The sequence below is a fragment of the Thalia democratica genome, chromosome 4 (assembly GCF_965202585.1).
Source record: "Thalia democratica chromosome 4, ktThaDemo2.hap1.1, whole genome shotgun sequence".
NCBI lineage: Eukaryota > Metazoa > Chordata > Thaliacea > Salpida > Salpidae > Thalia > Thalia democratica.
The window spans coordinates 71,281,421-71,304,312 of NC_139168.1; the positions used below are offsets into that span (position 1 = coordinate 71,281,421).

General features: G+C 24.4%; 1 protein-coding gene across 3 annotated transcripts; it reads left to right on the forward strand.

The window, feature by feature from the left end:
- The first annotated feature begins 1,057 nt into the window (after window positions 1–1,057).
- LOC145833906 (clathrin light chain B-like) lies at window positions 1,058–21,419 on the forward strand. Of its 3 annotated transcripts, XM_082941159.1 has the most exons (9): window positions 1,058–1,246; window positions 1,909–1,938; window positions 4,193–4,255; window positions 5,893–6,037; window positions 6,555–6,631; window positions 8,880–8,991; window positions 12,279–12,338; window positions 17,986–18,092; window positions 20,391–21,419. In XM_082941159.1, exons 1-9 carry the CDS (start codon window positions 1,093–1,095, stop codon window positions 20,471–20,473), a joined length of 831 nt encoding a protein of 276 aa, XP_082797285.1. In that variant the 5' UTR covers window positions 1,058–1,092; the 3' UTR covers window positions 20,474–21,419. The 3 variants fall into 3 exon arrangements, with proteins under 3 accessions (XP_082797285.1, XP_082797288.1, XP_082797286.1); XM_082941162.1 differs by lacking the exon at window positions 12,279–12,338; XM_082941160.1 differs by lacking the exon at window positions 1,909–1,938.
- The last annotated feature ends 1,473 nt before the right edge of the window (window positions 21,420–22,892 follow it).

Below are 22,892 nucleotides of genomic sequence, written 5' to 3' on the forward strand. Positions count from 1 at the left end.
ATGACTGAATTTTGTAAATTGTTGTTTTAAAATATTTTCGAAACTTATACAAACAAAGATGTTTTTTTAAAATTTGTTATTTGAAAAAGCATAAAACTTTTAGAAATTTAGAATTTATTTTTCCATTTCTTTTTTAAAATATTTATTTCAAGATTTACTGCAAATATCTCATGGTACATCTACAACATTTAAGTGTTTTGAAACACATAATTATGCTTAGTAATTTAAAGACACAAAAGATTGTTCTAACATGTTTTACTATTAGTAATGTTTGCTCTAGAACAGGGGTTGGCAAACTTTGCTGGCCAATCACGGCCCTCAAAGCTAAAATCTGCGGCCCGCAAGGTACTTTTTAGCTAAAAACATACTTTTATAAAAACATAAAAATAAAACATTTTGTGGTACAAACTTACAATTAGGCTGTTAATTCTACAAATATTCTGTCCTTTTCCTATCATATTTATGGTTTAAATTAGTATTTTAATACTGATTGTTACATTTATTTTATAATAATTGCAGCCCTCAAATACTTTTTTCTTACTAGTGTGGCCCCCAAGTTACAAAAGGCTTCCAACCCCTGCTCTAGAATGAAACTTTTAAGAAAACTAAATAGTAAAAAGAGTTAGTTTCTATAAAAAATATTTCCTTTTAACATGTAGTCAAGGTTTTCTATAAAAACTATTTTATATAAACCTGTAAACTGCAATTTTTTGTTTTCAAATTTCTAAAATTAGGAAATTAATAAAATCTTACTGATTTTTTTGATTAAAGACCTTAATGTTTCTTTCTATGTATAGAAAAATTAGTCAGAAAGTTCTTAAGTAGAAAAATAAAAATTATATGATCATAAAATAAAAAAAGTTTGTTATAAACTGATTAAAAATTAAATATTCCTTCTAACAATATTTTAGTTAACTTCATAAAAAAAAAGACTGAGAAAGATTTCTGAGCCAACTTAAACAAAAACAACAAATAAAAGTGTCTCCCATATTTGACTATTGTTTGGAATGATATTTAGAATGTAGAATCAGTCATAATAAATTGTTTGTACAGAGCTTTAAACTTTCCTAATTAAAATAAAAACAAATAAAAATGGCTGACATTTTCGGAGACGAACCAGTGCAGTTAGAGGAGCCAGTAGCCACAACTGCTGATGATCAGTTGTTCGAAGCTGAAGCGCTTAAGGGTCAGGAGGCAGTTGATCCTGCTGCGGAGTTCCTTGCTCAGCAGCAAGACGATTTGCAAGGTATGCAGTTATACATGTTTGAAATAAGATTTTACCAAGATATTTTACTTTTTCCTTATATATTATATAAGGCCTTTACAGTATATAATCAAATAAAAATTTCCAAGGCATATAGTTTTATAATTTTCCAAATAGCTTATGTTCATGTATGGAAGGTTAGATTTCAATAATTTTTTAGCATACTTTAACATGCAGTTGCATTTAATGACCCAAGGTGATTGATTTAAAATTATAAACTTTATTTAGCATTAACTTACAACAACAAGTTACATTTTCAGTTGAGATTAAATTGTCTCTAAATGATTAATTTTCTTTCATAGCAAAATTGTAGGGATATGTTTGTGTAAAATTAAAGCAAAAATGATTTTGATAATATTTAATAAAACAGAGTTAGAGTTTATTAATAAACTTTTAAGAATAGATTTTTACAAGATATATGTTCATTTTGATAATTGAGTGGTAACACAAAAGTTTATTTGTTTTTCCATACAACTTTGTGACTATACACAAGGTTTAAGATAATAAAAATAGTTTTATTAAGTTTTTGAATGTTATGGCCATGTAAGTTATGGTTTGTAAAATCAATGTGACCAGTACTAACTGTGGTATTTGAAACTATGATTTTACAAAAAGGTATTTAATTATTTATTATAAAAATATAGATATAATAGAAAATCAGGAAGAAATGCAAGGTTTGTTCGTATTTTCTGCTTACATTCACAAAAAATTACGTTCAAAATAATTACAATAATTATTTGTTCAACATCAAAAGTGTTTTGTTTTCTGTTTGGATTAATCAAAAAATTTAATTTATAATTTTAATACTACTACATTTTTTTATAAGTTGTTCTCATAAAATAAATTTTTGGCTAGGTTTCAACTAATCAAAAAAAAAGCAAAATTAATTTGTTATTTATATACAAAAACTAATTTTGAACGGTTGTTTTATTATTTTTGATGCAATAATATATTAAGAATACAGAAAAAAATTGTGTTTTATTAATTTTTGTGGATTAAATTTTTTATAAAAGTTTAACCTCTTCAAAATTTGTTGATTCACATTAGTTTTTCAATTTCATTTATTTATAACAATGACTTTCAACGTTATCACATTGGTTAAAATCACTTTTAGTTCAATTTTCAATAAAAACTATACTAAATTACTAAACACCAACACATTAAGTTTTCATTGAAATTCTATTCATATAACACAGTTTGTATTTTTTAGAACTGTTTTCTAATTAGGTGAATTAAAAAATATTTGTTGGTTTTAAAGTATTTAAAACCATTCTTTTGTATAGCTAGGAACTAGTTTTATTATCGGAAAGCTTTTATTAAAGGCATTTTAATCAACAAGTATAATGTTATGCTTTGGGTTGTAAGGAAAAAGACTAAAATAAGCTTGCAGCTTAAATAAACTTTCTATTTTTGAAATAGCAAAAGTTTTGTAATACATTTTTTCAAAGTACATGATATTTTTTTTACAATATAAACTTAATATCTACTTTTACCTAAAACTGTAACAAACATTACTGAAAGTATTATCATGTTTTTATACTGTTATGTGTGTTTTGACCTGATTTTAAATAATTGAACATATTGAATTAGCATTTAATGAGCATAGTATGGTGTTTTAAAGATATTAACAATATATAATATTTTACAAGTTTATTATAAATATATTTGTTTGGAAACTTTAAAATCTAATAATCTGTTTAAAAATATGATACAATAATAACAATTTTATAAGTCTAATATAAAGTATTGTTAAAACAAAACAATATGCAGGGGTGCCATAAAACCTTGAAAACTGTAAAAAACTTGAATTTGATAATTTTGGAAAAAAAAAGCTGGAAAACCTTATTATTTTAGAACGAAAACTACTATAAAACTTGGAAAACTTAGAATGAAAAAAAAATACATGTAAAATATTAAATTTGCTTTTATTTGCTTAAAAAATCTTTGATATCCAATAAAATTTTCTCTGTGTCATTTAGAGATCTATTTTTTATAATACTTTTTAAGTGGTTTTACTGTACCTCTTCAATATTTTTAAACCATTAAAAAAATTTTATAATTTTAATAAAATTTAGTTTGTACTTGTTGGACCAAAAAGTTATACTCTCAAAAGCTGAAAAAAATCAAACAAATTGCAAAATTTTTCAAAAAATCCTATGGCAACCCTGAATATGTCTTATTTGTTACTTATGTTATTAAACATTAACACTAGTTCTGTGTAGAAATTGAAGTGCAGATTATGCTATAATTGATATGAAATAAACATACTAGGTGCTTCTTTAAGCATTTTTTTATTAATTTCTTTTCAATGTCTAGTATAGTTTTTAACTTTTATACAATTCATCAGAACTTAACAGCTAAATTTTTAATATTTATAATTTATTTCTATGATATATCTAATGTTGTCCGTGTATTTATGATGTTAACAATATATACAGGGTGGCCAAAAAACCTGGAAAACCTGGAATTCGGTAATTTAGGTTAAAAAACCTAGAAAAACCTAGAATTTTGAACAAAAATCACTAAAAACCTGGATTTTTAAACAATTTTTATATGTTAACAGTGAAATTTTGATTAAAAAAAAAATCTATCATATAAATAAAAGTTATTGACATCATCAAAATGTCTATTATTAAAAAACGCATTTAAAGTAGCTTTACAGTATCTTTTCAATATTGTTATAATATTTAACACAGTTTTTCACCTTAAGCTTAGTTTTAAACTTAAAATAAGCCCAAAAACTTGTACTTTAAAAAACCCGAAAAAAACTCTTAAAACCTTAAAGATGTTTCTCAAAAACAGTTGGTGACCCTATATATATATATCAATATTTCAAAAACTGTATTGTATTATCATTAGGTTTGAAATGCAACTATATTTTTTATAAATTTTATTCTCATGTATTTGATTATTTATATATATTTTTAGACTTGGAAAACGAGCTCGGTGGTGAAGTTGTGCAGAATGGAGTTGAAAATCATGAGGGAGGAGGTAAGTAGAAAATCAATTATTAATAGTATACTGAATAAAAATATAAAGTTAGTTTTTAAATAATAAGTAATAAAGTCTATACATAGAAAAATGACTAGGAATGAAATTAAGTGTAAAATGAAAATCAAAGCAGAGATAAATGTTTAATAAAATAAAATTATAATATCAAAAGAATAAAATAGTTAAAAAATACAATTATCAAAAATTAAGAAGTAAATAAATAGAAAAATAACTAACAATATAATTAGTATTATTAATATTCTAAAATAACTGACAATAAATAAACCAAAATTAAAAAAAAAATCTATTGTGCTATGTTTATGTTGTCCTGGTTTTTCGAAGTTAGATGCATCTTAAATATATATTTACAATTGAATAACAAAGTTATTAGTTATGTTTATTATGACTTGGTTTTATATATAATAGTTCAACAAATTAAAAGTTCTTGAATTTTTTTGAAGTTTAAGGTAAAATAAAATTTGTATTAGGTTTAAATTTTGAAGAATGTTTTTGTTTTAACTCATCTATATATTTTGTAAGCTTCATTCTTTATTTATAAATACTAAATAAAAATAAATATTATTGAAATAAATGTTTAATAGTTTTATTCATCTTTAAATTCAGCGAGTTTAGTTGAGAATGTGTTACAACATTATTATTTGTTGAATATGTCCATTTAAGTTCCACTGTACTTTAAACAATTTGTTATTTTAGGTACTTAAACTTTTGAAATGTCAAGTGTTGAATTACCAATTGTTTTGTTTTCATATGGTGTGTAATTACGTAATGTATATTTTTAAACTTTGATTAAGTTAGTTTTCAACTATAAACACTAAGTATATTGATTGTTGAATATTTAACACTCTTACATACTGGTAACTTTCATACTCTTTTAAAAATCAAGTAGTTTTTTTTAGTCTGTTTTAAAGTGTTTCTTATTTTTGACTTAATTTGAATAGAAGGTTATTCAAATACAGAATTTGAATGTCTTATAAGTCAATATATCAAAAAAAGAAATTATTTTTTCTTCTTTTATCTGTAAAACATTTCTTTACTCTTGATATTTTAAAGAATTTCTAAGTTTATAAGTAGAAGTATTTGTTAGGTTTACTTATTTATAAAAATTGATATTAGTTATACTATCTATTGATTACAAATAAGTGGCATAACTATTTAAAAATGAAATGCATGCAACCTTGGTAAATTTGTCATGTTCCTTAAATAAGACAATTTTTTTTGCAGCTAATTTACATAAAATTATTCAAAGTCTGCCTTTTTACTACCAGACATCTTTATAAGCTCTTATTGTTGTGCATACATAACTTAATTGTGACTTGAAAGTCCTGTAAATCCTTTAATCTAAATTTAATTTTCGAATGTATTATCTGATTGGATATTAAACGAATAATTTCAAGCTATAATATCACTAACTACCACATACAGTAGTTTTATTTATATAAACCTTTAGTTTTATTTATATAAACATTTTCACAAAATGCTCATAGACTGTTTGTGCCTGTTGTTAGAAATTACTAAGTCAGAGTTTCACAATTGCATTGCACATAATAAAGTACCTTAATTTTTTTTGCACTTATGGTTTTTAACAAACCACAACCAATTTTTTTATTTAATTTCAGACTTCCTGAACGGTGGCATGGAAATAGCAACCGATATGAACGGCGACATCCAGCAGCCGGACGAGCCACTTGAAGGCGCTAATGAGGTTGTCGATGAGATGGATCCCTCGCAGGCGTATGCTGCGATCGCTGCTGCAGACGCCAGGTTGGTTTTGAAATAACAATGAAAAATATATAACAAATATCATTAACCAAACTAGATAGAACAGTTAAAATTTGGTAAGCTGCCGCAGATGGCAGATTCTAAAGAAGTTTAAAACATTTTGATCAGTAGTACAAATAATATTTAAATATAACAACATTGCGTATTTGTAATAAAAAAAAATAAGATTACTGCAATTTCAATGCAAAGTTTGAACAATATTATAAGTAGTAGATACTTATGTTTTGAGAGTTTGCAGCAACCAGATTCAGCAGTGTTGTATATATTGTGATGTATATAACTACGTCATAACATATGTAACAATTTAAAACTCTAAATTTCTGAAAAACATGTTTGATAAATTAAAGCTTTACTCTGGAATATATGAGATAGAAATGTCTCATATATGAAACAGCTGTATAAAACCATTGTTTATTATATGATTAAATATACAGTATTATGTATCAATTATACAAATTATTAAAATTTTATTAGATAATAAAAATGGCTATTTTAAAAGGTTGGAACAGTTGAAGCTGGAACCTGAAAAGATCAGAATTTGGAGAGAAGAGAACAACAAGAGACTTGCTGAGAAAGGTAAATAAATAATTATGAAAATATATATAAAAAAAGTAGCATAATGATAACATGCATGTAACTAGATAAAACAACAATAGTTTGGCTGAAAAAGGTATTTAAAAAATTTTATCTTATAAAAGCCATAGTGTATTTTAACAAAATCAGTATCTAAATACGTTCCAAAACAACTAATAATGTAAAATGTTTAAGTTCCTTTATATATTAGTAATAAAAAAGTCATTGTTTAATTATGTCAATGAAAAAATATAAGTGTTGAAAGAAAAAAAAACAGCTGCTCTTAAATTATTAATAAACCTTAAACGAAATCAATACTAATTAATTAGGTCAGTTTCAATTATATTAAATTGGCTGTATATTGATACTTTGGATGCTAATTTACCCATAGTAAACTAGAAAGATGGCTTCTCCTTTCACTATAGTTATATTACGCTTCGAAAAATATTTTGTCCTTTAAGTCTTAACCAGTTAATTGAATAAATAGAAATCTTATATCCAGGTATTAACTTACATTCCTTTAAAGTTTCATTACAGAAAGCTGAGAAAGTTTCAAACTACTTCAGTTCATATGTATGTTTATTTTAAAACTCATGAAGAGAAATAAATTTATAAGTAGGAACTAATTGCGCACACACCTAAAGCTATTTTACGCTTTTATCATTTAAAAAGAAGTTTTATTACTGTCATGAATTATTGATTAAATCATCAGATCACCTTTTGTACTTATTTCAATAGTAATTATTAACTTTAATCTCATTGGAGTAAGGCAAAACAAAATACTTTGTTTACAACTATAACTAAATAAGCTATTCCTTTATTCTTAATGGCTGTTTAAACCTTATATATTTATTGATATTGAAAATGCTTGTTAATGTTGGACAATGTATAAATCTTTGTAATTTGAATAAGTAGTAGTTTGTATGGTTTTAGCTATATTTAAAATGTTATGTTGTGTCAGCTCTTTATACTATTTAATTAATACTAGATAAAAGCCTAAAAAATATAAATAAAAGGATAAAATTATTTGAAAAAAGGTAAATCCATACCAAATTAAACTTGTACTTTAATTTAAGCTTCTCAAACTTGACCACTATAAAAAAATTGAACAAAAACTAATAAATATGTTTTATGCTATAATATATAACTAAATCTATACTTTTAAAAATGTTTAAAAAATAAAATTTAAAACTTACTTAAAAACTAATAAGACCTGTTTTTAGTATTAAGTTTAATTGTTAAGATATAGTTTTGTAATGAGTTTTAATTAAAGTAAATACTAGAATACATTAAAATTCTAAACTTTATTATTAACCACTTGAACATGACAATTGTTATATTGTTTGTAAATTTTTTTATTTAAACTAATTTGAATTGTGGGTACTACTTATATTCATATTAATTACAAAATAATGATTATGTATATTCAACTAGAACAGTTAATGTTCCGGTAAATATTTTTGCACTTCATGCAAATATTTCTGAATGTTACTTCATTTAAGTAACAATCAACCTTTTTGTAACATGAAACAACAATTTGTTTTGCTTTTTGTATTTTGAAATTTTTTTTCAGTACTGAAATGCCTTGTTTTCTTAAAATTTTAAAAAAGGAACTGTTTACACAAAACTTAACTAGCCCCATTTTGAATTAAAAAAGTATTGAAGTGTGCAAACAGTTAGCTAAAAATATATTACAAGACATATTTTAAACAACGCAAGAAGTTTTTTATAGAATTTATTATCAAAAAAAGATTTCAATAAACCTCATTAGCCAACATAGTTTTTCGTAATTTGTTGGTTTTTAAAATGTTAATAAAAAAAGAAACATAAATAAAATTTAGATCAGTTTCACTGTGCTACAACTAAACAAGTGTTTCCATTGTTTGTTGAAAATTAAGACTGTATGACGTCACAATTGTAACACAGACTAGGTAGCGGAAAAGGAGAAAGGGGAATGGCTGGCACGAGCCTATATATTTAATTAACGATACTTAATAATAACTAAATTTATTTAATTAGTCTGTAAATAATTGTTACTTAAAATTTTCAGACGAGGAATATGAAAGAACATACATGAATATCATTTAATGATTTAAATTGTGTTGAAATTTATGTAATACAAACTAGTTAATTATTTTTTTAAGACGAAGCTGCAAAGAAGGAGAAAGAAGAATATACATAAATTACATTTATATTCTAAAATGTGTTAACGTTTATATTATACATTTTAAATAAATTGTTTTTTTTATAGATGAGGCAGCAGAGAAAGAGAAAGAAGAATGGCTGGCACAAGCCAAGAAGGAACTGGAAGATTGGGACAAAAGCAGGCAGGAACAACTTGCTAAAACTAAAGAAGCTAACAGGTTGGTTAATTAGAAAAATATTATGTAAATTGAAAAAGTTTATTTGTAGCGTATCTGTGATATAAAACAATTTGTTTTAAAATAAAAAAATATATTTATAGGGTGTCTGTATTCAAGTTGTATATTTCGAAGTGTATTTTTTCTGTTATTGTAAAATTATCTATAATATAGGGAAAAAAGAATTGAAAAAAAAAAACTAAAATGTAATAAAATGCTAATTACAAATGAACCAAGTTGTTGTATTCTGTATACTTAAAAAATCACATAATTTTTGTTGATTTATTTTTTTCTTAATTTTTAAACTGAATTATTCAGTCAAAATGTAAGTGTCTAGTTTTAAAATTCAGTTTACATTGTTTATTGTTAAACTTAATATTATCCTTGATAGTTTGAAATTATAAAAATACAGACCTTAACTTTTGTAACCACAATCAAAATAAATTCTCATATAAAAATAAAAAGTAGTTTAATTGTTACTAAAACTGTTCCATCATATTGAATTAATATATACATTATACATTTATATTAATCGTGCACTTATTTATGAACATTTTAAAGAAACCAATTTTATTGAAAAGAGATCTAACTACCTTATCTACAGAGGAAACAAATCTTTATAGATAAAAGTTTATAAAACCCTTTGGGCTTTGCTGCCGCCATATAAATATTACTAGTGCTTACAATTGAGACTAATTTTCTAGGTATGAATATTTAATATTTAATATATTTAATATAAAATATTTTGATATAATAAATATTATAAATAAATAATTTAATATAAATATTTAAATCATTTATACTAGAAAATTGGCTGGCTAATTTGTTTCTAGAATCTTCTGTAATAAACAAGTAAAAACCTTCGCCTATAAAAGTCAATAAGTTGTAATTTAATTTTTTTACTGAACCCAGTATAAATTTTCATAGCAACAGCTTTTTGTCGATTTTACAGTTATAAATTTTGTTCAAAACATTAAAGTTATTTTATTGATCAGTACAATTTTTTTTTTGGGTTTTAAACATATTTTTTGTCACTATGCATAGCTGCAACTTGACCACAATTTTCAATTTTAACAGAATCACCCATTACAAATATTTTAGAGTCAAACCATTTAAATTCCTGCAACGCATTAGTACAAATGTTTATTGATTTTCAACTTGGTAACTGCGAGCAATGCATTATTGAAAAGTCCCCTTGAGAGTTTAAATCGATTAGTCTAGTGTCTAGATCAAAAGCACAGCTAAATTTAACAATTTTTTGCACAAATCAAAAAGACCAACTAAGTAAAAGTTAACGAAACTTATAGTATTGACATAAAATCAAAAGCAGCTATGTTAAACAACAATACTTTACTTGATCACAGATTAAAAATAGCTAAAGTTCTCAATATTTTGTTCAAATTAAGAGCTAAAATTTAAGATTTACAAAACCTAAAATAATTGATATAAATCTTTAACAAAAACTAAGTTTAGCAACAATTAATTTGGCAGAGATCAAACACTGATAAAAATTTGAAATTTAAGTTTATTAAACAATTATATTTTTATTCATTTTAGCTTTTTGATAATTGTAAGAATATTTTAAGGTAACAAAATATATCATTCACTTTATTAAACAGCCAAGTGTTAGTATTAAAGTAAAAAGAATAGGTTTCAACAATAAAACTTGAGTGTTCACAATACTTCTGTTTGTAGGGATTAAAACCAGCAACTGAACGTTTTATTCTTTAACAACACTTAACTTTTCCATTTACATTCAGAGATGAATAGCTATTGATGTTTTAATTTACTAATTGAAGCCAATGCACAGACGGATATTTGATTAATTAAACTAAGTCGTACTTTTGATGTGGTTACTTTAATGTAGTTTGTGACAAATGTACATTTGAAAATTTAACATTTTAAATGTTAACAATAATTTAAGTATCTGCTTTTGTTTATAAGTACTTTTACTGGTATATATTGATGTTAAATGACTTATTAGGTTTCAACTATTTACCAAAAAGATATTTTATACCTATATACATAATAAAGCTTTAATTTAACAGTTGTATCCTGCACTTTAAATGTTCAAACTAAACAAAAATGTTAATACTACAGGTTTACTTAGTATGCAACAAAATGTTCTCTACTATTACAGATTCAAAGTTTTAATTCAAACAAGACACAATTTTTTCCTCGAATATTTATCAATAACTGTAAAAAAATTATCTTAACAATTTTATAAAACAAATTACACATTTGTAACACGAAAATACTGTGTTAAAAAATTTCCTTTAACGAAATACTAATTCCTAACATTAATCATTGTCGTAAAATGCAACAAAATATTCACTACTGTTACAGATTCAAAATTTTAATACATACAAATTGTTTTTTCTAACAAGACACAATTGTTTCCCCTTGAATATTCATCAATAGCTGTAAAAATTTTCCCTGAAAGTTTTTATAAAATAAATTATGTAAAGTACGTTTGTAACACGAATATACTGTGTACAAAATTTCCTTCTACAAAATACTCTTCCTAAACATTCATCATTGTCGTAATACTCACGTTTTGTAAAAACTACGTGCTTAACAATTTAACAAACTGTTTATTGATGTTATAGTGTGACTCATCTTAATTTTATTATGAACTGCAGTTAGTTCTACGAATTCTACTATAAAAAATTTATAGTTTTTGTTGCTGCTTATTTATATTTTTGATAATTTCGCTATATTTGTAAATAAAAAACAAATACTTATGCTTATTTATTTTTTTGTTAATATTTATTTCTTAGTGTCTGTGTTTTTGTTCTTTTTCATTTTGTGTTTTTAACTTCAATAACTGGACATATTAAAAAAAAATTAGTCTACCTTCTAAATACATTATTTAAAAAATATTAGTATTTGATACAGATTTAGCCTTGTTGATGACTGATTAATTATACTGTCAAACCATTTATTAGTTGAACCCAGTTTAAAGGTGTGAGTTAAATGATCTGTGTGTGTAACTAAATGTAATACTCTTATAAATATAAAAATAAAATATGTTATAAATTCTATTAATATTCTATTGGATTTGTATTTTTTTACTGGAAGATATAAAATGATAAGTGTGTAAAAAATAGTTGTCAATAAATCTGTATAAAAATATTTGAGTTCTAGAAATATTTTAATACCATATTATTTTGTACGGATTCTACCTTAATTAAGAATTAAAAAATGAAAGTAATATTTTAGTATGTAAGTACCGTATGGTTTTTAGTGTATTTACATTGTACAGTTGTTATTATTATATAAAAAAAAAGGTTGGAAAATGAGATAATAGTGAAAAACTTGGAACAATCTTCAGTTGGATACACTAATGAGTATGTTAAGTAGTGTAGAGTGACACATACGTTTGATGTGTTACATAGTCACGCATATTTGTGGATGTGCACAAGTGTTTGATAAGTGTGTGTATCATGTTTACATGCATTTTTGATTGTAGGTGTTTTTTCGGTGTTTTTTGTGGTGACGGTGTAATCACTTACAACAACCTAGTTTAGAACTTAGTAGCTTTTCAATTATTTCCATGGTTTAATTTAGATTCCAGTAAAATCTTAGCTAAAGTTATTTTTAGTCATATCTAGCTTTCTATTAGTTAGCTTTTAGCTTTACTACACATGTGTGTAAATAGTCATACACTCATACATATACGCTTGTATATTGGTAATATAGAGTTGCATTTGTGTGTAGTCATCACACATGCACATCAAATATTAGTTAATATGTGTGTGAATTATTACATATAAGCATAGTTGTGTATCATATGAACTTGTTTGTAGTGATGGTGTTATCACTAACTTAGAGTTTTATGATTTTCCCGTTATAATTGAGATATATGTAGGAGCTTTGGAAGCTATCTGGTGTATAGTTTTGTGTAGTTATAAATAGTTGGCTACTTAGACAACTTGTAAGTAACTTAGATACAAACACATAGGTGTTAGGTATGTACTTTAAGTTCTAGTAAAATGTATATGTGATTAAATATTTATTGTTTTTATTTATTTTTTGGTGTTAATTTTTTGGTAATAGAAAATAATGGTGTTCCTAATCACTTACTAATTTTTTTACTTTTATAAAATAGTATTATTTCTTTTCATACCCTATACTACATATGTTAGTACTAGAATTTTATAGAAATAAGTTTATATACGTAACAAAAACTTATTATATTTATCAACTTGTAAGCTTAAATTTATATGAATTAATAAAAATACAAAGATACTTGCAAGATTTTTATAATGGTAACTTATTATTATATTAATCACTCATACTCTTTTTTATAGTGGTTTTACATTGTTACATAGGTAAGTTAAAATAAGCATTTGATTAGTAAATATCCTATAAATAATAGTAGCCTGTGCTATATAAAAGTTAGTTCTATAAATAATTGGCTTTGATTCAATTTAAAGTTAGCTTTAGATTAGTGTAATATAGATTTTGCATAGTGTATAGTTTATTAGTTAGTGAAATAGCATTATGATTTTTAACTTTAGAATAATTTAAAACAGCTACTTACTTTCAAGTACTAAAAAGCTCTTAACTAGTTAACTAAGTTTTTAGGTTATTTTACGTTGAGAAATTCAATCATTTTTTTTTCATTGCCTTTATACTGTTAACTGATTCTAGCTGCAAATATGGCGTCTTGAATAAAAGTTATTTTTCTTGAGTCTAAACTTGATTAGGTGATAAAATCTACTAAATTTAATAAGTAGTATTCCTAATTTTGTGCTATTTAGAGAAGTAATGCTTTTATAGTTCTGTTTAGTAATTTATTTAATACTTTTTAAGAAATACCTATTTAAGTTTATTGTTGTATTGATTGGTTTAAGTTATTTATTAAGATTTAGCATTTTCAAGAAAGACAAATCAAACGATAAGTGGAAAATAGTTGTGAAAAACTTAATTTGTATATAAACTTTACATTTTCCACAAAAAAAAAGTTAAAAATAAGTTTAAGTAAAAAGAAGTACTAAAAAAAGGTTTAAAACTAGTCAGAAGGTTAATCACTTTCCCAGTTGAGCTAATTACATACACGTCAAGACAATTAAGCAATTAAAAACTGATTTGAAACAAAACCAATCAGTCAAAATAAAAGTGTGTCTAAAGTTTAAGTTTTATCATTATAATGTTTTACACGCACTAAAAGCTAAGATAAAATGATAAAATATTTTCACAAAAATTTCCCAAACAATTTTCAATGCACTTTTTTCAACTTACGCAATTTTGCCTTAGGCTATTTCAACGTTCAATATGCAAAGTTGAGTAGCTTTTAAAGTGTTTCAAATTGAAACTTGAAAAAAAAAATATCAAGTAAATATATTTAAATTTGAATACATGGCAAGTACACAGTATTAAAATACATTTTTGAAAATTTTTGTTTTTTTTATAGTTATTGTAAAAATTAAAACAGTAAAAGGTAGTTGTGAAGTTTAAATACATGAAATATAAACAAAAATAAGTTTATATACAAAACATATCTTATCTTAACATAACATTTATATCTTTTTGTAAAACTAGTGTTGAACCATTTATTATAAAGCTTGTTATATACTTTTGTATTTAAAAGCATATCATGTTTCATTTGTTTTTATGATGTTTTATATGGAATGTTAAAATATTTTTATTTTAAAAATAGTCACTAAATTTCAATATCATGTAGTGACTATTAAAATGACTTCTAAAGTATAAAGAACTAAAAAGTTTTTAAAAAATTATTATTCGTCATATTAAATTAATTATATAAATTAAAACATTTAAAGGTAAGTTGTCAAACTTTAACAGATCTTAAAATACTTTTATGTTAGAAATAACAGTACAAAAATAAATCCAACTGTGATTAAAAGAGCTGCATATGTTGACTTTGTATTCATAGCTGAGTAGGATTAATAAACTTACAAAAAAAACTTAACTAAAGTTTAAACTAGTACAAAAAGCTGCTAGTAAATATTGAAAAGTATAACTAATTTCCACCTACTCAATATAAAAGAGGATTTTTTGTAAAACTAGTATACATCCTAACCATAAGGCATTTTGTCAACTTTTTTTGGTCATTTTTGTATAAAAAAGCAAATTAGAGTTTCTTTGTTTTTATAAACTACTGTTTATATATTTTTTTGTTGATTTTGTTTTTAACTTAATCATTTCTATCATTTAAATGTTAAATTTTTCACAAAGTTTGATACTTGCTTCTAAATTGTTAAAAAATTCATTATGTGTTAAACAAATCATGTTTTTATTATGTTTTGAATGTTTGTTATATAAAGTTGCAATATTTTTTGTATATGTGTTGTTATATTCACTAAGTCATACCAATTGATTATTTTGCAGAATTTTTACAATCAGCTATGTATCAACGTTATTTACTTTTGAGTAAAATCATTATGTGTCAAAAATATCATACTTGTCTGTTTTTTTTTCATTTATCATGTTTTATTTATAGTTTACTACACTGGTAAATCTTTTTCTGTTGTTAGTAGAAAGTAGTTATATGTTTTGCTGCTCAAACCATGTTTTTAATTACATAGAGTAACGAATTAATTTTAATGTTAAACTTATTTTGAATTCCTTTTCTGTTTATAAACAAAACTCAAGTGGTTTTAATGAATTTATTAAAAACTTGGTTGAAAATTGTTTTATGTAAAATAAAAGTTTCTGTGTTTGAAATAACTACTCTTTGCTTATGTAACTTGTGTATTATTCTAGCTTCGATCTATTTAGTTCATTAAAAAAAAGTTGAAGTGTATTATTTTATGATAAAAAAACATCTTGTTTTTGTTCTTAACAGTTACTTAAAAGTTTAATCAATCAATTTTATGTCATACTAAATTTAATTCTTTAACTAATAAGTTAAACTAATATTGAAACATGAGTATACATAAACATTCCAACACAACTAGTTTTGTTTTCAGTAAAATATGTTTTGCTTGATTAGCAATAAAAACACGCTCAACCAATTCCAACGTAAAAAGTTTTTCCGAGCGAAAAAAAATGAGCAAAGTAAATTGACCAACAAATAAAATAACAACCAAAAATTTTCGTTTTATTTGTTTACCAAGCCCAATCTATTTCAACAGTTTGAATTTCTCATTAGCTTAACTCTCTCATATTTGTTGGTTTTTTTCTTATTCTCTCGTTTTTTAAAAGTTGTAGTTTGACTGCTCGAAAGTTATTTTTGTCACTTTTCTGGTTATTTTACGTGGCTCTAATGCTTAAAAAGTGTGGTTCTCTGGTTAATTAATTTTTAATGTTTTTGAAGCTGAAATTTAAGACACAAAAAAATGATTTAAAAAACGTGTATGCATCTCAGTCTTTAATTTTAGTAGTTTTATTTTAAACATCAATATTTAGTTGAAAATAAAAAAAATAAAAAAGTTTATTAAATCAGCATAATTTTAAAGCTCAACTTTAAATTCTTAACTGAAGAAAAAAAAAGCTTTTTAATGAAAAAATTAGGCTTGAGTATAGAAAATTGTGGTTAAATATTTATAAAAAGTTGAAAAAGTTTCATTTTCCCTTCAGCGCCTAAAAGTGTTGAAATTCACTTTTTTTTTATTGATTATTTTTCTTTCATTTTTTCCGCTGCTTACAGCGCACAGTGGTACCGATTACAAAGCGAATGAGCATAAAAAGTTTGATGTAATATATTTCTTTTAGAAACATTTTTGCTATTTCACATGTTGTACTTATGAAAGTTATGAAGAGTATGACCAAAATAAATTAACTATTTAAATTTACTTATCAATATCCTTATTACTTATATCAATATTTATTGATTTTGTTTATAACAACATATTTCGTTCTTGAACACTTGATTACTCTTTGCTAGTTTGTTTCTAAGCTGTAAAAAAAAATATTTTTAGACAAATTGTTGAACATACACTACTTTTTAAGCAATTAAAGTTTAGAATTTATTTTGCCTTACATGCAAATAGTTCCGTTTTGCTTGTCCAATTTTAAATCAATCAAGTTTAGCAGTTTTATTTTGAAGTTACATGCAAATAAGACCAGGTTTTTTTTTTCCTTTCTACCAGTATAGTTCTAAAAAAGATAATATAACAGTAGTTTAATTTCACATCTTTCCTATTAAAGTTTATTTAGTTTATAACTCAGATTTTTAAAATAAATCCTGTTTTCAACTGCCAATAAATTAAGCGGTAATATCTTTTAGATTCAATTAGTTAAACTAAATATAGCTGAAGGCATAAAATTTAAGTTATATATTGTTTGTTTAAAATTTTATGTAAAAGTTAAAAGTAGAGATGCTGTTCAACATTTTCATAAAATAAAAATATTTCTAAAATATCTCAATTTATATTTTTTTTTCGTTTCTTAACACAAACTTTATGTATTTTTGAAATGCATGAAGAACATCACACGGTTTTCAAATATATTGATTTTTTTGATAAAAGTTCATCATATTGTTGTTGTTGTTCTAAATGTCGTTGAGTTTCAATAATAAAGTTTTTTTTTGTTTTTTTGTTGAACTACCACCAAATTAAACTATTAGCTGCAATTTTTGATCTCAAATTTGTAGATTTAAATAGAGTAGAAGTAATTTTAAGTAGAGCTAGTTATTTCAGATTATAAATTCTGTATTTTTTAAAGTTTTTTGATTTAATTTTGGTGACTCAAATTGTGGTGAGCTACTTGATTTACTAATAAGGGTAATTTATTTTGTGAATTTTTAAAAACTTAATAACTAACAATGTTAATCAATTAAAAATAAAAGTTTGAAACTACTTGAAAAAAAAAAACTGGTTAATATATTAAATTACGTTGTTTTTATAAAGTTTTAAACTTTTAAAAAGTTCTCGCACTATTAAAAAATTAAGTTCATATTTTTAATGATAAACAACTACGACTTTAATACTTTCTGTATATCAAAAGTTTTCTAAATTAAAAAAATAAAAAATACTTGATTTTGTAAAGTTTTGTCACTTTCATTAGTGTTATTGTTACGTCACACAGATCGGCTGAAGATGAGTTCGTGAAAGACAGGGACAACGTCGTGCCAGGGTCTGAGTGGGAGAGAGTCACTAAACTTTGCGATTTCAATCCCAAAGCTACTAAAGGAGGTTTGTATATTGAATATTAGTTAATAAATTTATTTATTGAAAGAGTCACTAAACTTTGCGATTTCAATCCAAAAGCTACTAAAGGAGGTTTGTATATTGAATATTAGTTAATAAATTTATTTATTGAAAGAGTCACTAAACTTTGCGATTTCAATCCAAAAGATACTAAAGGACGTTTGTAATATTATATATTAGTTAATATATTTAATTATTAATTGAGAGAGTCACTAAACTTTGCGATTTCAATCCTAAGGCTACTAAGGAGGTTTGTGTATTATATATTAGTTAATAAATTTATTTAATAATTGAGAGAGTAACCAAACTTTCAAATCAAAAGCTATTAAGGGAGGTTAGAATAAGAAATATTTGTTGAGAAAGTTACTAAATTGTGTGATTTCAACCCAAAAGCTGTAAAAAATGTTTAGCACAAAAAAAGGGACTTCCCCCAATTAAAGGCCGTACCTACTCCAGGCCTAGGAATACAAAGCTACTCAAGAGAAAGATATAAGAATGTTTTAATTTATTCAGTTTTGTTCTTGGATTCTTATAGAAAAATTAATAAATCTGTGTAAGTACTAACAAAAGTGTTTACTCGTTATTAATTTGAGAAATCATTCATTTTAACAGTCAATATTTTATTTCCTATACCAGTCCAAAGTTTACTAAGAAAACATTTTAAAATTGTTATTTAATCCAAAGGGATGTTTTATGTTAAATATATATCGTGGTAAAATAAGTTATTAGGAGTTTTTTATCTTTTTAACCAATCCAAAAAGTACTAAGAAAGACAATTTTGTATGAAATTTTAGTAAATGCTCAGCATTTAGTGAATATAATTTAACTTTAAATAAAAATAAAATCAATGATGGCAAACAAACTTACTTGCGTTCTTAAAATGATTTTAAAAGGTTTTAACTTGACATTAAGTTTGAATTTGAGAATAAGTTATTTACAAATAGGATGAAGTGTTATTTTGTTTTGAACAGTTCATTATGGTTATAATTATCATGATATTGATATAACTAAATGTAAAATAGTTTTTATGAAAGTTTATGTTATAATATGTTTTTCTTAATTATAAAAATAGGTGCATCTGCTAAATAAAGCAAAATTGAAAAGTTTTTTTTAACATTTCAAATGGTAAGGTTATATCCTAACATTTGCATGCAAAAAGAAATGTATAAGATAATTTTACCATGAAATATCACTTGTGTTAAGTGACAACTTTTCAAAATTTTTAAATAATAGTTTTATCTAAAAACAATTCTTGTATTTTTACTTACATATTTATAGTATAACACGCATTTCAAGTTATTTTATATGCTAATTAATTTAACTTGATAAATTATATAAAAAGTCAAAATATTAGTGTATTAAAGGTATGCTTTTCACTAAACTTTGCAAAAAATTGTTTTTTTGCAATTATTTAAGTTCTTAAGACATATGAATTTAAATTTGAATACTTTAATTCTTATCAATACCTCATCATATCATGGTTGCTTTTTATTTTATAGTTGTTTTAGAAATTTTAAAGCACTTCTAAAATCTAAAAATTGTAGTTTTTGAATCTATTAAAATAGCTCTGATAGTAGTATGAGAATCAGACAGTTTTGTTATTTGGCCACTATAACATTGTTAAGTATAACTTGTTTTTAAAGCGATTGTAAATAAATATTAACAGTTCTAATTGTATATAAATATATTTAAGGTATATGTTTTTTTAATTATATAACTAACTGTAGTCTTACACAGCCGTTTCGTATAAGAGATATTTCTATCTCATATATTCCTCAGCAAAGGTGAAGTTTAATATAAAACGGCTGTATAGTATAAAACTGTAGTTTGTTATAAAATTAGATATGTGTTTAGCTCCAATTTAACTTGTCGAGCACTATTAACCAAAACTTTCTAGAAGCTATTAGTGTTTTAGATATATATACGTATAATTACTATACTTATTCAAAATTAACAAATTGTGGTAAAAGTAAAAACTCAAGCAATTATAAATGCTAGATTTAAATAAAAATATTCAGACAAACTTATGACAAGTCTATTCTTATTCATGTAGTTCTGTTTAAAAGTCTAACATTTTACTTTAACACCCTAAATTTACTGATACCGAATAGTTTTCACAACCTCTATCTTGTCTGCATCTTGTAATTCTACTATAAAAATCAAAAACAACATTTAGTATATTAAATTTACTGATGCCTAAAAGTTTACTCTATCCTGTGTGCTGTTTTATATATCTGCATGTTATCGCTTATCTTTTAAAATAATTTTTATACTTTTCAACAGGCAAGGACTTGTCCCGCATGCGCCAGTGTCTTCTCTTCTTGAAGCAGAACCCCCGACCCATCGCCAACTCCCTCCCACAGTAATTGTGACGTCATAGCAACATCTCTTCCTTCAGTCGTGATGTCACCTTCTACAAAAGTGACGTCATCAACTTCACGCTGATTTTCAAGTCAGGAAAATTTCACCGACCCTTGGCAAAGTAGTTAAAACGTTTCTATGTTCAAATATATACTTCATGGTTGTTTTAGAAAATTCCGTTGTTTTAAGAAAATATAACTATTTTCCTCATAAAAAGTTTTAATATACCTTCTTTCTGTTTAAAAAACTTTTCTTCCTCTAAAATCCCCCTTCCTTTTTCTGTCGTCGAAAGTAGATTAGTTTTGGTCATTGTTTCGTCATGAAAAATAATTGTTGCGTCATGATTAATATTTTTGTTGTTACGTCACGAAACGTTTAACTTCTACATCACAGTGCAATTTTCCTGCATTTTGAGTGAAAAAATAATGAAATTAAAAAGGTAAAAATTTAAATAGCGAAACGTTTAGCTTTTTGAACTAAAACAACGGACCAATTTTAGTTAAAAATAAAAAGTATATGAATATGTATGTTTTTTATGGCTACTTTTCATCATTTTATGTGTATCGTAATGTTTCTTTGCTTCTTTTTTGCAAAGGTTTTTATTTTTCTGAGAAACAGAGCAATTAATGCTGCGATGATAAAAATAAAATAATGATGATTTGAAAAAAATTCTTTTTATTTTCTGTTAGTACGTTTTCACACTTTACATATTATTATAATCTTTACATATTTATTTCTCTATTTTTGTATATTTATATAACTAGATCCGTTCTTTTTAAATTTGTTTTATTAATTTAACTTAACTAATTTAATTCCATTTTGTTTTAGATCATTTCAGGCTATTTCTATTTTCACAACTACTATACTTTTGCTAGTAAAAAGTTTTATTTTTCTCATAAAATTATTAAATTTTTATAAAAGCTCGTTTTTTATGAGGAGCTTTTTTCTTATCATTGCGTTTAAAATTGCTGAAAAAATCTCTGGTGGTTTGAAAGTAATAATTGTAAAATAAACATTATTTTGATATCGAATATTGTGTTTTTCGTTAAGTATAAGTACAATATTGTATAGTATGTTATAATTTTATATTGACTTATTACAAAAAGTATAATATATTGTCTTCAAAAAGCCATGTCAGTAGTTATTTTAAAACTTACCAACTAATTTCATAATAATTCATGAACCCTTGTATCTAAGATTTAACATTTAATAGTTATATTATGAAGCTAGTAGATTTAAAAAAAAAATTTGATTTTAGACCAGTTTTTAAAGGATATCGCAAATTTCACAGAGATATAACAAAGTCTACCTTTTATTTTGAAAAACGGTATGTAGTTTTCATTGTAATACGAACCGGCTAAAACATTATTGCTGTATGTCATATTGGCAAAGTAAACAGAGTTTTGTTTGTTTTACTCTTATTGTATTTATGGAAAAGGTAGTTATACCTTCTATATTTTATAAAGTTCAGTTGATTTAAATGCTTTTGAGATTGTATCAAGTTCTATAACTGATTTTCTTGGTTTTATATTTCAAAGTAATAAGAAAACTTTGATCTATTAACCACATACACATTGTTATTATTGTTAGACGTTATATTCTTGTTTTTAACATAATCAGTGCAAATGTGTTTTATGATCGAAATAAGGTACTTATGTAGGTTTAACTAAAACCTTAATAAACTTGACCTACATAAGCGAAATGTTAAACCTTATAACTTTGTTCTAATATCATCAAGATGACTTTTTGAAATTGCAAACTGTCAAACCCACAATTTCACAAATAACTTGATACAACCAAACACTGTATGCATCAGTTAATATTTGATTAAATGTTTGCACAAAAATTATTATCATTTTCACTAACGGCCTTCAATACAATATTACGTGCACAAATGTTCTGTTGTTTACATGAGTATTTGTTTGTGTAAACTGAAAATTTGAAAGAAGTTTTGTGATGTGCGTTATTTTATTTAGGTTAATATTTTTATTTTAATTATAAGCATTTTCATTGTGTTGGTCTGTAGAATTAGTTTAAGATCTGCACTAAACATACTGAATAATTGTTTTAAAGCTTCACTAAAATATTCATTTCCTGGCCTTATATTTAGAAATGATTTTACCAATCAGATGGAATAAGTTTTCCTACTTTTTTTAGTTTCAAATGAATAATAGTTTCTAAAAATACATTGAAGTACATTTAAAATTTGTACATTATATTCAACATGAAAAACATTAAAAATGTTTTTTAATTTGCATATATCTGCAGTAGAGTTTAATAATCAGTAGAGATACATTAAAAAGTTGAAATACGAATGTCGTGGAAAATTCATTGCTTTTAACAGCTAATCGCACAGTGCAAATACTTGGACCTGGATAAATAATGAATATCTAAGAAAAAATAATAGTTAGTGTGAAAGTTACA

Excerpts from the sequence above, each read along its gene's own strand:
- LOC145833906 (XM_082941159.1), top strand. The coding sequence starts at position 1,093 with ATGGCTGACATTTTCGGAGACGAACCAGTGCAGTTAGAGGAGCCAGTA. Across the intron at positions 6,038-6,554 it reads ATCGCTGCTGCAGACGCCAG|GTTGGAACAGTTGAAGCTGG; the intron begins GTTGGTTTTGAA and ends CTATTTTAAAAG. Across the intron at positions 18,093-20,390 it reads TCCCAAAGCTACTAAAGGAG|GCAAGGACTTGTCCCGCATG; the intron begins GTTTGTATATTG and ends ACTTTTCAACAG.